This window comes from Heptranchias perlo, chromosome 29, assembly GCF_035084215.1.
Source record: "Heptranchias perlo isolate sHepPer1 chromosome 29, sHepPer1.hap1, whole genome shotgun sequence".
Taxonomy (NCBI): Eukaryota; Metazoa; Chordata; class Chondrichthyes; order Hexanchiformes; family Hexanchidae; genus Heptranchias; species Heptranchias perlo.
Window position 1 is genome coordinate 35,729,407 of NC_090353.1, and position 13,451 is coordinate 35,742,857.

Below are 13,451 nucleotides of genomic sequence, written 5' to 3' on the forward strand. Positions count from 1 at the left end.
TTCTTTCTTTATGCGACATCCAAACAAGCACGTTCCAGCAGAAGTCGCTGAACAGTACTCAGAACTCAGATTGATTCCCCCCCGCCAGCTCGCCCAGGAGCACTGAGACTAAATGATGCGCCCCCACAATCGCCATCCCTGTGAGACCAGCTAACCCATAGACGCACGTCTTTACTGAAAGGAATGCTCTGAATCGAACCCACCGTGCTTGATATTAAGGAAGAAGATTCCCTGCTCCAGGGCCAATGCAATCATTGTATTTATTGGATCTCGTTCTCTGAAAGAATGTCCACTTCCATTCATTTTTTTCCCAAGCTTTTGGCCTTTGGAAATGAAAAAATAACGTTTTGCCGCCCATTCAGGCAAAGCACATCGATGGGGGATAATTCCCAAGGATTTTGCACGGATTCTAGAAAATTTCCACTTCCAGTTTACTGAGTATATTTAAGTACATTGTAAGGCAGGCTTTGTTGTGTTGGAATCGCGCTGCAGTAACTCCGAATAGAAAGCAATGCCTTCCCCCTACAAACCTGGGGTGATGCCTTTTCATGTAGAAGATGTACAGTCCCGTACCGATGTCTGAATGGACGTGATATATGCAGGAAGGGGTCCTGGGAAATGGACGTGATAAAGAAGGAAAGTGGGGAGCCCTGGGAAATGGACCGTGATACAGACACGAGAGGTGGGTTAATCCCGGGACAGCACAAGTGCTGGTGTCCAACCTAGTAACACACGGTGTGTTAAATTACACAGAGCTCAAGGTCCATCCCTCCTGAGGGAAAAAAAAAAGCAATTATCCTCTCTTCAAAATTAAACTCAGGCCGCAGAATGGTTGAAATCAGGAAGGAAAAAAATATATAATTAGCCCTTCCTCCGAAAGAAAGCAGACGGTGATTTGGGTCGATGTCGGTCCAGTCTGAGCGAGTTGTGGCTGCAGAGTATTCCCTGCCTGTCCCATCGCGAGGAGACGACATCAAAACAGGATCTCCAGCACTAGTTTGAGGAGGCCAATCAGTATGGTCCACAGGACTGACTCCTCCTGCTCCTCCTCCACCACCACCTTCTTCCCCGGCTTCTTGTCGCTGGTACCCTGGTCGGTGGGGTAGATGAGCTCGGCGAAGGGGTCCTCCGGCACCCACCGGTCCAGGTAGACCCTCATCTCGAACTCAGTCTCCGCTTGCGAGGGGTGCCCGTAGACCGCGATGCCCACCGGTCGCCGGAAGTCGGCAGGCACGGCCACCGAGTCCCGGCCGCAGGTGGCCGACTGCAGCTCGTACTCGTCGAAGCTGGGGTGGAGGGTGGAGTCGGAGACGTAGAGGTCGGCGTCGCCTCGGCGGCTGTCCATGCGCAGCACCACCCGCCCGTCGTGATTGAGCCGCAGGTAGCTGTAGTTCCCGGGCCCCACCTGGCCCTGGACCACGTGGAGCAGGGCCCAGTCCTCGGGGATCGTCTCGGCCCCCGCACCGTGCAGCCACACCTGGCACAGGAGCACGATTGGGAGCGCCCTCGGCAGCACCGCCATAACTCTCCCAGAAAAGCCGGCCCAGCCTGCGTCATCTGCACAGCACCTGCAGGAACAAGGGGAGAAAGAGAGAGAAAGCCAGTCACTTCCTGCTGGGTTTTTTCTGACCTTGAGGCAGGGGATTTATGAGCAGCCGCCAATCTACAGGAACATCCCTCTAACTGACCCACAGCATGGACGTGCTGGTGTGTAGGAGCAGGCGCGAAGGGGTCTGTCTGTGTGTAGAAATGTGTGATGGGGTGTGTATATGGGGATGTGAGTGTGTGCGTATAAAGGGGTGTAAGTCTGTGAGTGGTGTATGTGTAAAGGAGTGGGAGTGTAAGTGTGCGCATGGGTGGGTGGGTGGGCGAGTGCTCACCCACCCATGCGCACACTTACACACCCACTCCTTTACACATACACCACTGTGTGTGTAAGTGGGTGCGTAAATGTGTGCATGGGTGGATGTGCATGGTATGCATGGCACGTGTGCGTAAAGGAGTGGGTGTGTAAGTGTGTGCATGGGTGGGTTGTTGTTAAGTGTGTGTGTGTGTGTGTGTGTGTGTGTGTAAGGTGGTGGGTCCACAATTGTGTGCATGGGTGGGTGTGCATGGTATGTGTGTGTGTAAAGGAGTGTGTGTGTAAGTGTGTGTAAAGGAGTGGGTGTGTAAGTGTGTGTAAAGGAGTGGGTGTGTAAGTGTGTGTGTAAAGGAGTGGGTGTGTAAGTGTGTGTGTAAAGGAGTGGGTGTGTGAGTGTGTGTGTAAAGGAGTGGGTGTGTAAGTGTGTGTGTAAAGGAGTGTGTGTGTAAGTGTGTGTGTAAAGGAGTGGGTGTGTAAGTGTGTGGGTGTGTAAGTAAAGGAGTGGGTGTGTGAGTGTGTGTGTAAAGGAGTGGGTGTGTGAGTGTGTGTGTAAAGGAGTGGGTGTGTAAGTGTGTGTGTAAAGGAGTGGGTGTGTAAGTGTGTGTGTAAAGGAGTGGGTGTGTAAGTGTGTGTGTAAAGGAGTGGGTGTGTGAGTGTGTGTGTAAAGGAGTGGGTGTGTAAGTGTGTGGGTGTGTAAGTGTGTGTGTAAAGGAGTGGGTGTGTAAGTGTGTGTGTAAGTGTGTGGGTGTGTAAGTGTGTGCACGGGTGTAAATTTCCAGACCGTGCGGCCCAAAGTTGGTCAGGGCCCCGGCCCCGCCCCCGCCGGGGTTTGCTTCAAACTCCCTCCCCGCGGGAGCGGACAGGCCGCCCGGGCCCGGGAGGGTCAAACCTCTGCAACAAGCCGGCTCGTCCCTGTCCTAACCAGACCCAGCGAGGCCTGTCACCCGATCCGCGGGGCTGACCGGAGCTCGGCGAAAACCCTACCCGGTTTGCTCTCCCCTGGGACGGGCGCCGCGGTCACTCGAGGCCCGAGGCCCGAGGCCCCGATGGGGATGGCGCTCGCTCGCTATTTCTTACCATCACACTGGGCACAAACTAATCCTTTAATCCTCCACCGTCTCCTCCCCCCCCCGTTAATCCTCCACCGACTTTTACTTTTAAACTTCTAACGGCAACATGGGGGCAAATTTACCAGAACGTCGCACATTTGACAAGGAGGGTGCATCGTGTCCAAGAGCAGCCCCGCTCGGAAAGACCGTCTCCGCCGAAGAGCAGCGCCACCGGCTGGCCGGAGAGTGCCATTGCCAGAGTGTTAGGGGTGGGTGGTTGGGGGGAATTTTAACCCAACGCCCTGAGGGTAAACTGACCCTGGCTGATCGCCACCCCCCCCCCCCCCCCCACAGTGGAAAGTAAAACCGGGCAAAACTGATCGCAGTCTGATTCCCGACGGAAAAGCCATCGAGTTCCCCACTTCAGAGACTTTGAGCGCATAATCCAGGCCCGGTACTCCCGGTGCCGGTACTGAGGGAGTGCTGCACTGTCGGAGGTGCCGTCTTTCGGATGAAACGTTAAACCGAGGCCCCCCTCTGCCCGCCCGAGGTGGACATAAAAGATCCCACAGCATTATTTCGAAGAAGAGCAGGGGAGTTCATTGGCTACGAAGTACTTTGGGATGTCCTGAGGTCGTGAATGGCGCTATATAAATCCTGAGCGAACACACCTGCAGTAGATATCTCTGCCTCGAATCTCTCCAGCTCAGAGTCATTCTGACACATAAGGGAGGGGAAGGAGTATCTGGGCAGTTTGCTCCAGACCACGGTCACGCCTCGTAGAGAGGTACAGGATCAGAAAGGCTGGCTGTACTTAAAGTAGATAAGTCACCCAGGCCGGATGGAGGATGCATCCTAGGTTGCTGAGGGAAGTAAGGGTGGAAATTGCGGACGCACTGGCCATAATCTTACAATCATACTTAGATACGGGGGTGGTGCCAGAGGACTGGAGAATTACAAATGTTACACCCTTGTTCAAAATGGGGTGTAAAATAAACCCAGCAACTACAGGCCAGTCAGTTTAACCTCAGTGGTGGGGAAGCTTTTAGAAACAATAATCAAGGACAAAATTAACAGTCACTTGGACAAGTGTGGATTAATTAAGGAAAGCCAGCATGGATTTGTTAAAGGCAAATTGTGTTTAACTAACCTGATTGAGTTTTTTGATGAGGTAACAGAGAGGGTTGATGAGGGCAATGTGGTTGATGTGATGTATATGGCCCTCCAAAAGGTGTTTGATAAAGTGCCACATAATAGGCTTCTCAGCAAAGTTGAAGCCCATGGAATAAAAGGGGCAGTAGCAACATGGATACAGAATTGGCTAAGTGACAGGAAACAGAGAGTAGTGGTGAACGGTTGTTTTTCGGACTGGTGGGAGGTGTACAGTGGTGTTCCCCAGGGGTCGGTACTAGGACCACTGCTTTTCTTGATATATATTAACGACTTGGACTTGGGTGTACAGGGCACAATTTCAAAATTTGCAGATGACTCAAAACTTGGAAGGGTAGTGAACAGTGAGGAGGATAGTGAAAGACTTCAAGAGGATATAGACAGGCTGGTGGAATGGGCGGACACATGGCAGATGAAATTTAACGCAGAGAAGTGCAAAATGATACATTTTGGCATGAAGAACGAGAAGAGACAGTATATACACTAAAGGGTACAATTCTAAAGGGGGTGCAGGAACAGAGAGACCTGGGGGCATATGTGCACAGGTTGTTGAAGGTGGCAGGGCAGGTTGAGGAAGTGGTTAAAAAAGCATACAGGATTCTGGTTTATAAATAGAGGCATAGAGTACAAAAGCGAGGATGTTATGTTGAACCTTTATAAAACACTGGTTCGGCCACAACTGGAGTATTGTGTCCAATTCTGGGCACCACACTTTAGGAAGGATGTGAAGGCCTTAGAGAGGGTGCAGAGGAGATTTACTAGAATGATTCCAGGGATGAGGGACTTCAGTTACGCAGATAGACTGGAGAAGCTGGGATTGTTCTTCTTAGAGCATAGAAGGTTAAGGGGAGATTTGATAGAGGTATTCAAAATCATGAAGAAACCGGACAGAGTAGATAGAGAGAAACTGTTCCCATTGGCGGAAGGGTCAAGAATCAGAGGACACGGATTTAAGGTGATTGGCAAAAGAACCAAAGGCGATATAAGGAAAAACTTTTTTACGCAGCCAATGGTTATGATCTGGAATGCGGTGCTTGAAAGGATGGTGGAGGCAGATTCAATCGTGGCTTTCAAAAGGGAATTAGATAAGTACTTGAAAGAAAAAATTTGCAGTGCTATGGGGAAAGGGCAGGGGAGTGGGACTAGCTGGATTGCTCCTGCAAAGAGCTGGCATGGACTCAATGGGCCGAATGGCCTCCTTCTGTGCTGTACCCATTCTATGATTCTATGATTCTAGAAGGACAGGTTAGGGTGTGTGGTCCAAATAAGCATTCTTCATACAAGTGCACGGAGTATAAGGAACAAATTGAATGAATTGCAATCGCAAATTCAACTTAGAGGGTACGACATGGTCGCCATTACTGAGACATGGCTGCAAGACGGTCAGGACTGGAAACTGAATGTACCAGGTTATAAGGTCCATAGGAAGGATAGGGAAACTGGTAGAGAGGGAGGAGTAGCCTTTGTGATTAAAGATGAAATTACTTCAATGATAAGGGAGGATATAATGAGAGGTAAGCAGGCAGTGGAAACTTTATAGGTAGAATTAAGAAATAGAAATGGATGAGCACTTGAAATGCCATAGCATACAAGGCTACGGACCAAATGCTGGAATATGGGATTAGAGTAGACAGGGCTGATGGCCGGCGCGGACACGATGGGCCGAAGGGCCTCTATCCGTGCTGTATAACTCTATGACTCTATGACTCTAAAAGGATTTAAGACCATAGTGGGAGTTGTGTCTAGGCCACCTGATAGCAGCTGTGAAGTGGCAGAATGTATAAATGCAGAGATTAGACAAGCACGTAGCAAAGGCAGGGTTATTTTAATGGGGGATTTTAACTTTCATATTGATTGGGATAAGCAGACGGACTGATGTCAGAAAGGTAACAAATTTCTTGAGTGCGTTCAGGAGAGCTTTCTGCAACAATATATCCTAGAACCAACAAGGAGACAGGTCATATTAGATTTAATAATGAGTAATGAGTCAGATTTAGTCAACAGCCTGACATTAATCTAATATTGATGATAATATGATTGAGTTCAACATTATATTTGAAAGGGGGAAATCCGTATCAGCTGCTAAGAGGTGCCAGTGAACTGAAACACTCAGGAAACTGTAGCTCTGAAACAGTTAGTGTCTTTCAGACGGGAAGGCGGGATAATTGGTAGTGAGGAACACGGGAACAGGAAGAGGCCATTTACCTCCATGAGCCTGTTCTGAAATTCAGTTCGATCATGGCTGATCTGTACCTCAACTCCATTTACCCACCTTCCTTCCATATCCCTCGATACCCTTACCCAACAAAAATCTATCAATCTCAGTTTTGAAATTTTCAATTGACCCCCAGCTTTTTGGGGGAGAGAGTTCCAGATTTCCACTGCCCTCTGTGTGAAGAAGTGCTCCCTGTCATCACCTCTGAACAGTCTACCTCTAATTTTAAGGTTGTGCCCCCTTGTTCTGGACTCCTCCCACCAGAACAGCTGGGGGCCGGCGGAGGGGGAGGAGACAATTGAGGCCATCAGGTTCACCCTCAAAGTGCCCAGATTGTCTTCAAGAAATACCTGGTGGGACGAGGCGCCCGAATTGTGAACTTGTCGTGTAATCTGAAGCCGAGATGATGATATTATCAATGCTTGATTGCTCACTTCGCCCTGAATAATATTTTTGTCAGATTCAAGAAGTCCTGCCAAAAATCTAAAGATTTCCCGTCAGTAACGGAGGAAGTTTCTGGGTGTTATCGGAGTGCAGCTGAATTTACAGTGGTCCCTAAAGGCAGATTCTTTAACAGTTAGCTGATTGAGAGAATGTCTTATAGCTTCCTCAGCCCGAGCCAGGTCTGATTCAAGGGGTGAAGAAGTGTTTTATATGCACTCGATCACCCTTAACCCAGGGTCTTAATTCAGCTGAGGACTCTCCACATGGGCTGGGATGACATCACTGTGCCCGACACGGTGACTTATACAACATCCTAAAACGTTTTTGGCTCACAAAATGCCAATAAATACTTCTTTGCTTTTAAATTTGAAAAAATGCTTAGCTCAGCTGCAGTCGGCTCTGTAAACAATGTCGTCACCTCACCCAGAGTGCTCCGCAGCAACCAGAAACAATGGCATTTCCCTTGGTTGTTAACAAAACTGCCAAAGTCTCCTCATTAAATAAATGTAGCCGTTCACAAGACTTTAGGGGAGACATCAGTTTTGTGAGAGAATTGTTGAGCCATTCCGTTTTTTAATAATTTTTGACGCATGCGGCAAATTGGGAATCCAGATGTGGCTAATTTCAGTTCTGATTGGTAATTATGAACACAGGAAGCTGGTGGCTACTTATTGGACAGCACTGGGTTCGGGGTAATTCCTTGCTTCCAGCGGGGAATCCTCGGTCAAAGGGACAGGTGGAGGCCATTCAGCCCCTCGAGCCTGTTCCACCATTCCATTGGATCATGGCTGATCTGCACCTCAACCCCATTTACCCACCTTTGCTCCATATCCCTTGACACCCCAACCTAAATTTTAAAAATGAGTAATAGACACTATCAGTGGTCATGTGACCTCAATACTCATACTCGCACAGGTATGCATGTGAACTTTAACCTATTTGTGCGTTTGTTGGTTAAAAGCAGAGAGTGCGAGTGATTTTTGATTGTTGTGAGCGTTTTACTTCCTTGGTTACTGAATGGTGGGAGATGTTTATTAAGTAAATATACACGTGAAGCACATTTACCTGGATTATGTGAGTGTGTGTAAGGTGTTTTCAACTAAAAGTCATTCAATCTTACAGGACAGAAGGAGGCCATTTGGCCCCTCGTGCCAGTGCTGTTTCTCTGAAAGAGCCACCCAACTAGTCCCGCTCCCCTGCTCTTTCCCCATAGCCCTGCAAATTTTTCCTTTATAAATATTTATCCACTTCCCTTTTGAAAGTTACTATTGAATCTGCTTCCACCGCCCTTTCAGGCAGCGCATTCCAGATCATCACAACTCGCTGCGTAAAAAAAATCTCCTCATCTCCCCTTTGGTTCTTTTGCCAATTATCTTAAATCTGTGTCCTCTGGTTACTGACCCTCCTGCCAGTAGAAACAGTTTCTCCCTATTTAATCTATCAAAACCCTTCATATTTTTGAACACCACTATTGAATCTCCCCTTCTGTCAGCTGTGGCTCAGTGGGTTTAAGAGACTTAAGAACAAAATCAAGACTGACACTCTCGTGCAATACTGTCTATCTTTCTTTCTTAAACATTAATCTGCCCTCTCAGGTGGATGTAGAAGATCCCTATTTTGAAGAAGAGCAGGAGGGTTCTCCCTGTGGTTCTGGCCATTATCTCATTGCTGTTTGTGGGATCTTGCTGTGTGCCAAATGGCTGCCGCGTTTCCTACATCACAACAGTGACTACACTTCAAAAGTATTTCATTGGCTGTGAAGCGCTTTGGGACGTCCTGAGGTCATGAAAGGAGCTATATAAATGCAAGATCTTTCTTTTTTCATGAAGGGGCCAGAGAGGCAAAGATCAGGTCCTGCAATATCAACATAGCTCTTCAACACTGGCCTAGTGCTATGATGGGGTCATGATTTCCCTCCCTTCTCCCCCCGGGACTTGATACACATACTGGAACTGTGAAACCAAGACATACACACAAACTGTACTCTACCTGATATGGATCAATTGTCATCTGTCACCCACTGCTCACAGTACAGGAAACGAATGGGAAGCAAGAGAGAGCCCAGTAGCAACCAAGCATCAGTTCTGATGAAAGGTCATCGACCTGAAACGTTAACTCTGTTTCTCTCCCCACAGATGCTGCCTGACTTGCTGAGTGTTTTCCAGCATTTTTTGTTTTTATTTCAGATTCCCAGCATCCGCAGTATTTTGCTTTTGTTGTACGATTGGATTTCCTCCCCTTCGTTAACTCTCACCAAGACCTCACCTGAATACAAAGGGGAACTCACAGCCACTTTGCCACTAGCATTAGGAAACGAGGGAAGTCATGTCCTAGAGTATTTATTGCTCTTCATCCTCTGAGTCCTAAACACTCAAATGGACAGCTGCCTGATAAAACAGTTAACGCACAAAATGGGACGTGTTGAAATCTTCGTGCTCGCCTCGGACCCACGGGCGGTGCCTGTGTTTTATAGATTATGTAGGTTTTGGAGTTGGAATTCCACACTGGGATGTGCAAGGCTGTAAAATTTAACTGTCTAATGCACCAGTATATATATATATATCAACATAGCCTGTCCCTCTCTCAGATACCAGCTCCTCCATCACCCACACACAGCCTGTCCCACTCTCAGATACCAGCTCCTCCATCAGGTAATGGTTCTGTTACCAGACTAGTATTCCAGAATCTTTAGGTTTAATATCTCATCTGAAAGACAGCACCCCCTCAGTACTGCACCAGGAGTGTCAGCCTAGATTTTTGTGCTTAAGCATCTGGAGTGGGACTTGAACCCACAACTTCTTGACCCAGAAGATGATGAGTGCTACCCACTGAGCCACAGCTACAGGAGAGATAGAGGAAGACTGAGAGGAGAGAGAAACCTCGCACAGCACGGAGAACCCTTCCACCAGCGCTATTTAAAGGGATCATGCAGGATTTGCAGGTTAGTTGTTGGATTATTTCTTCTAGCTGCTGATGCATTTGTACCTGTTTTTGGAGGTCTCCTATACTTGAACACTAGGACTAGGGGACATAGCCTAAAAATTAGAGCCAGGACTTGCAGGAGTGAAGTTAGGAAACGCTTCTACACGCAAAGGGTGGTAGAAGTTTGAAACGCTCTTCTGCAAATGGCAGTTGATGCTAGCTCAATTGTTAATTTTAGATCTGAGATTGATAGATTTTTGTTAACTAAAGGTATTAACAGATATGGGGCTAAGGCGGGTATCTGGAGTTAGGTCACAGGTCAACCATGATCTCGTTGAATGGCAGAACAGGCTTGAGGGGCTAAATGGCCTCCTCCTGTTCCTATCTCCCTATGTTCCTATAATAAAGCTTCAATACTTTACAGGGAGTGGGCTGGCTGGCAGACAGGCAACAGCAGGGGCACTGGCAGAGTGACAGGGGTGGGACAGGAGTGCTGTCATCCTGAGAGAGGACGGCAGGTTCATGTTCCATGGAGCCACTGCCACTTGCTGCCTCCTGTTATGCGCCACCTTCTCCTGCAAGAAAGCACAGGACGTGTGTGTCGGTGAGTGTCCTGCAGGATGTTTGGGTGATGTGCCTGTCATGGCTGAGTAGCCGCCAGTGTGTGTGACCTGTGAGTTGTGGGTGGGCGGTTTGCAACAGTGGTAATGTGTGTGGCTGATTGGAAGAGTTGAGTACTGATGGAAAGAGTTTGTTGGTATGTGGGTGATGGTGTGGTTTAGTGCGTGGAGCTGAGGACGTGGCCAGTGGTGCAGTTGGTAGGAGATGTGACTTGACAGTTGACCTCACTCACCTTGACCACTCGTGTCAGAGCATTAAACTTCTTCCTGCACTGCATCCATGTTCTTGGTGCGATGCGCCATTGACTTTGTTCTCTACTGCCTCCCACTGCACCTTGCGCATATGTCTGGAGGGCCTCTTGCCCTCCTCCCCCACCTACCGCGGATATAGGAAGCCCCTCCTTCTGCCCACCTCTTGCACCAAGGCCTCTAGTGCATCAGCAGAGAACCTTGGTGCATGCACCCTCGCAGGCCTGGTACAAACTCAGATCGGCAGATTGGTGAGGTCTGGCTCACAGATTGGAGGATGTGGGATTTAGTAGTGTGCAACCTTTATTCAATGTTTTAATATAACTCATCAGTTTGTAAACGTAGGGACAGGACCAGCATCTGTGTTTTACATGTACGATGCCTGATCTCTGTTCAGACTCCATGAGGACCTGTATCTTATATTTTGCAAATAAGAGGCGCAGGCTGCCTTTAAGAGGTGCAGGCTGCCTTTAAGAGGTGCTAGCCACTCGTGCGATATCGGGACCCCTCTGCTGGTGAGCAGCCACTCAACAGCGCAGCTAGGCCTGGCTGCTCGCACATATCAGGTAAATGACCAGGCAGCACGAATGTTACGCGCTGCCCGCATCTCAACGACCGGGCGTGGGTTAATCGCGCACCGCGACCCCCGCGCCCAGTTTCGGGGGTTATCGAATTTAACCCCCAGTATCTGGAGTACTGTGTACACCTCTGGGCACCGCGCCTTAGAAAGGATATACTGGCCTTGGAAGGAGTGCAGCGCAGATTCACCAGAATGTTACCAGGGCTCCAAGGGTTAAATTATGAGGAGAGATTATATAAATCAGGCTTGTATTCCCTGGAATATAGAAAGTTAAGGGGTGATTTGATTGAGGATTTTAGGATTTTGAAAGGAATTGATAGGGTAGATAGAGAGAAACATTATCCACTGGTGGGGGAGTCCAGGACAAGGGGACAGAACCTTAAAATCAGAGCCAGGCCATTCAGGATAGAAGTTAAGAAACACTTCTTCACGTAAAGGGTGGTAGAAGTGTGGAACATCCTCCCACAAACAGCACTAGATGCTAGCTCTATCAATAATTTTAAATCTGAGATCAATGGATTTTTGCCAGGCAAGGGTATTAAGGGATAGGGGGTCAAGGCAGGTAAATGGAGTTAGGATACAGGTCAGCCATGATCTCATTGAGTTGCGGAATAGGCTCGAGGGGCTGAATGGCCTACTGTTCCCTGTGTTCCTATGTTCCTGGACCTGAGAGGTTTCTAGTCAGTGACTAAAGTTTGATGTTTTTGTTAAGGTGAAATGCTGGCAGCTCTCGAAAAGAGAGAAAGAGCAAAGTGAGCACATTAGAATTTTGCCGATGTTCCTGCGGTCTCTGGCAAGTGCCTGTGGTGTTTGGTTTCCAGTTTTATATTGCATTTTTTACGGCAGGGGTTTGAACTGTCGGGCTGTGAGGAGCGGCAGACTTCACCTGGGAGAGCTGAGAAGAGACTCTTACGTAACCTGTACTTAAACAAGATCCAGATGGGGAGTTGGATAATGAGCTCATGGCTGGGGCCCCGAGTGGGAATGGGACAAATAGCAACAGCAACAAACATGTCATTAAACATTAAACCACCGCTCAGGATTCAAAAACTTGTCATGCTATCAAAACATTAGACAAAGCTCCCCAAAGACATAACCGAGGACTTTTAAAGAGGCTGGTAAGAGCCAGTATTGGAGAGAATGATCACGCACAGTCTAGACCAAAGAGCCCCTGGTCATCAGCGTCCATTGGCTAAAAGGATGTCCTCCTTCTTGCTTCATGCAACTATTCCATGATCAGACTGAAGCCTCCAAGCCACACACAGATCAAAGGGCAGGATTAAAACATAGTCTGTGCCTCCGAGGTGAAATTTTGTCAGAATTGTCGGCTTTTGAAAACTGCGAAGATCTAATTGCTGTTTAAGTCGTGTTGAGGGAGCAGGAGCCAGTCCGAGGGGCTGAATAAACTGAGTTCACCAAATTCATCCTGCACATCATTAGAATTATATTTACTTTTATGATGGTAATAAAATGTAGATTTGTGTTTTGAAGTGACATGACAGCAGTAGATGGGAGAAGCAGATCAAACCACATTAATGTTACTAGAGGAAATGTGTTGTTGCATGTTCAAATTAACTTTTACACTGTATTATAGTCTCCCTTCTCTGAGGCAAATCTCTATCCCTAATACCAGCCAAAAGAAGTTGGTTGAAAGGACACAGTGGGCAGGTGACCTGGTTGAGAGGAAACAGTGGGCAGGTGACCTGGTTGAGTGGACACAGTGGGCAGGTGACCTGATTGAGTGGACACAGTGGGCAGGTGACCTGGTTGAGTGGACACAGTGGGCAGGTGACCTGGTTGAAAGGACACAGTGGGCAGGTGACCTGGTTGAGAGGAAACAGTGGGCAGGTGACCTGGTTGAGAGGACACAGTGGGCAGGTGACCTGGTTGAGAGGAAACAGTGGGCAGGTGACCTGGTTGAGAGGACACAGTGGGCAGGTGACCTGGTTGAGAGGAAACAGTGGGCAGGTGACCTGGTTGAGAGGACACAGTGGGCAGGTGACCTGGTTGAGAGGACACAGTGGGCAGGTGACCTGGTTGAGAGGACACAGTGGGCAGGTGACCTGGTTGAGAGGACACAGTGGGCAGGTAAATTGCTGCCAGACCTTTGCCAATAGCGCTCTGTAACTGGCTGCTGGGAAGGGGACGGAACGGATGGTTGAGTAAGAGTATGAGATGGTGACTGTCCCCTCTGTGATTTTCTCCCCATCCCTTTAAAGCTTGGCTGAGATCAGGTCATTGGTATTTGTGGGGATCTTGGTAAGAATCCCAAGTCCTAGCTCCCCAATAGCCTTAGGGTAAAGGCATCAACAGTTATGATACTGAGCCTCACAGACCAAAG

General features: G+C 48.4%; 1 protein-coding gene across 3 annotated transcripts; it reads right to left on the minus strand.

Moving 5' to 3' along the window:
* Positions 1–246: 246 nt before the first annotated feature.
* c29h6orf120 (chromosome 29 C6orf120 homolog) lies at positions 247–3,141 on the minus strand. Of its 3 annotated transcripts, none has more exons than XM_067968521.1 (2): positions 3,054–3,141; positions 247–1,568 (listed from the first exon to the last, which is right to left on the minus strand). In XM_067968521.1, exon 2 carries the CDS (start codon positions 1,520–1,522, stop codon positions 974–976), a length of 549 nt encoding a protein of 182 aa, XP_067824622.1. In that variant the 5' UTR covers positions 1,523–1,568; positions 3,054–3,141; the 3' UTR covers positions 247–973. The 3 variants fall into 3 exon arrangements, with proteins under 3 accessions (XP_067824622.1, XP_067824620.1, XP_067824621.1); XM_067968519.1 differs by having other exon boundaries at positions 3,067–3,099; XM_067968520.1 differs by lacking the exon at positions 3,054–3,141 and adding an exon at positions 2,939–3,047.
* Between the last annotated feature and the right edge of the window lie 10,310 nt (positions 3,142–13,451).

Bases quoted from the DNA above. Each gene is read 5' to 3' on its own strand.
- c29h6orf120 (XM_067968519.1), bottom strand. From the start codon at position 3,086: ATGCACCCTCCTTGTCAAAT. The intron at 1,569-3,066 runs GTGCGACGTTCT...TTGTTCCTGCAG, and splicing joins ATGCACCCTCCTTGTCAAAT to GTGCTGTGCAGATGACGCAG.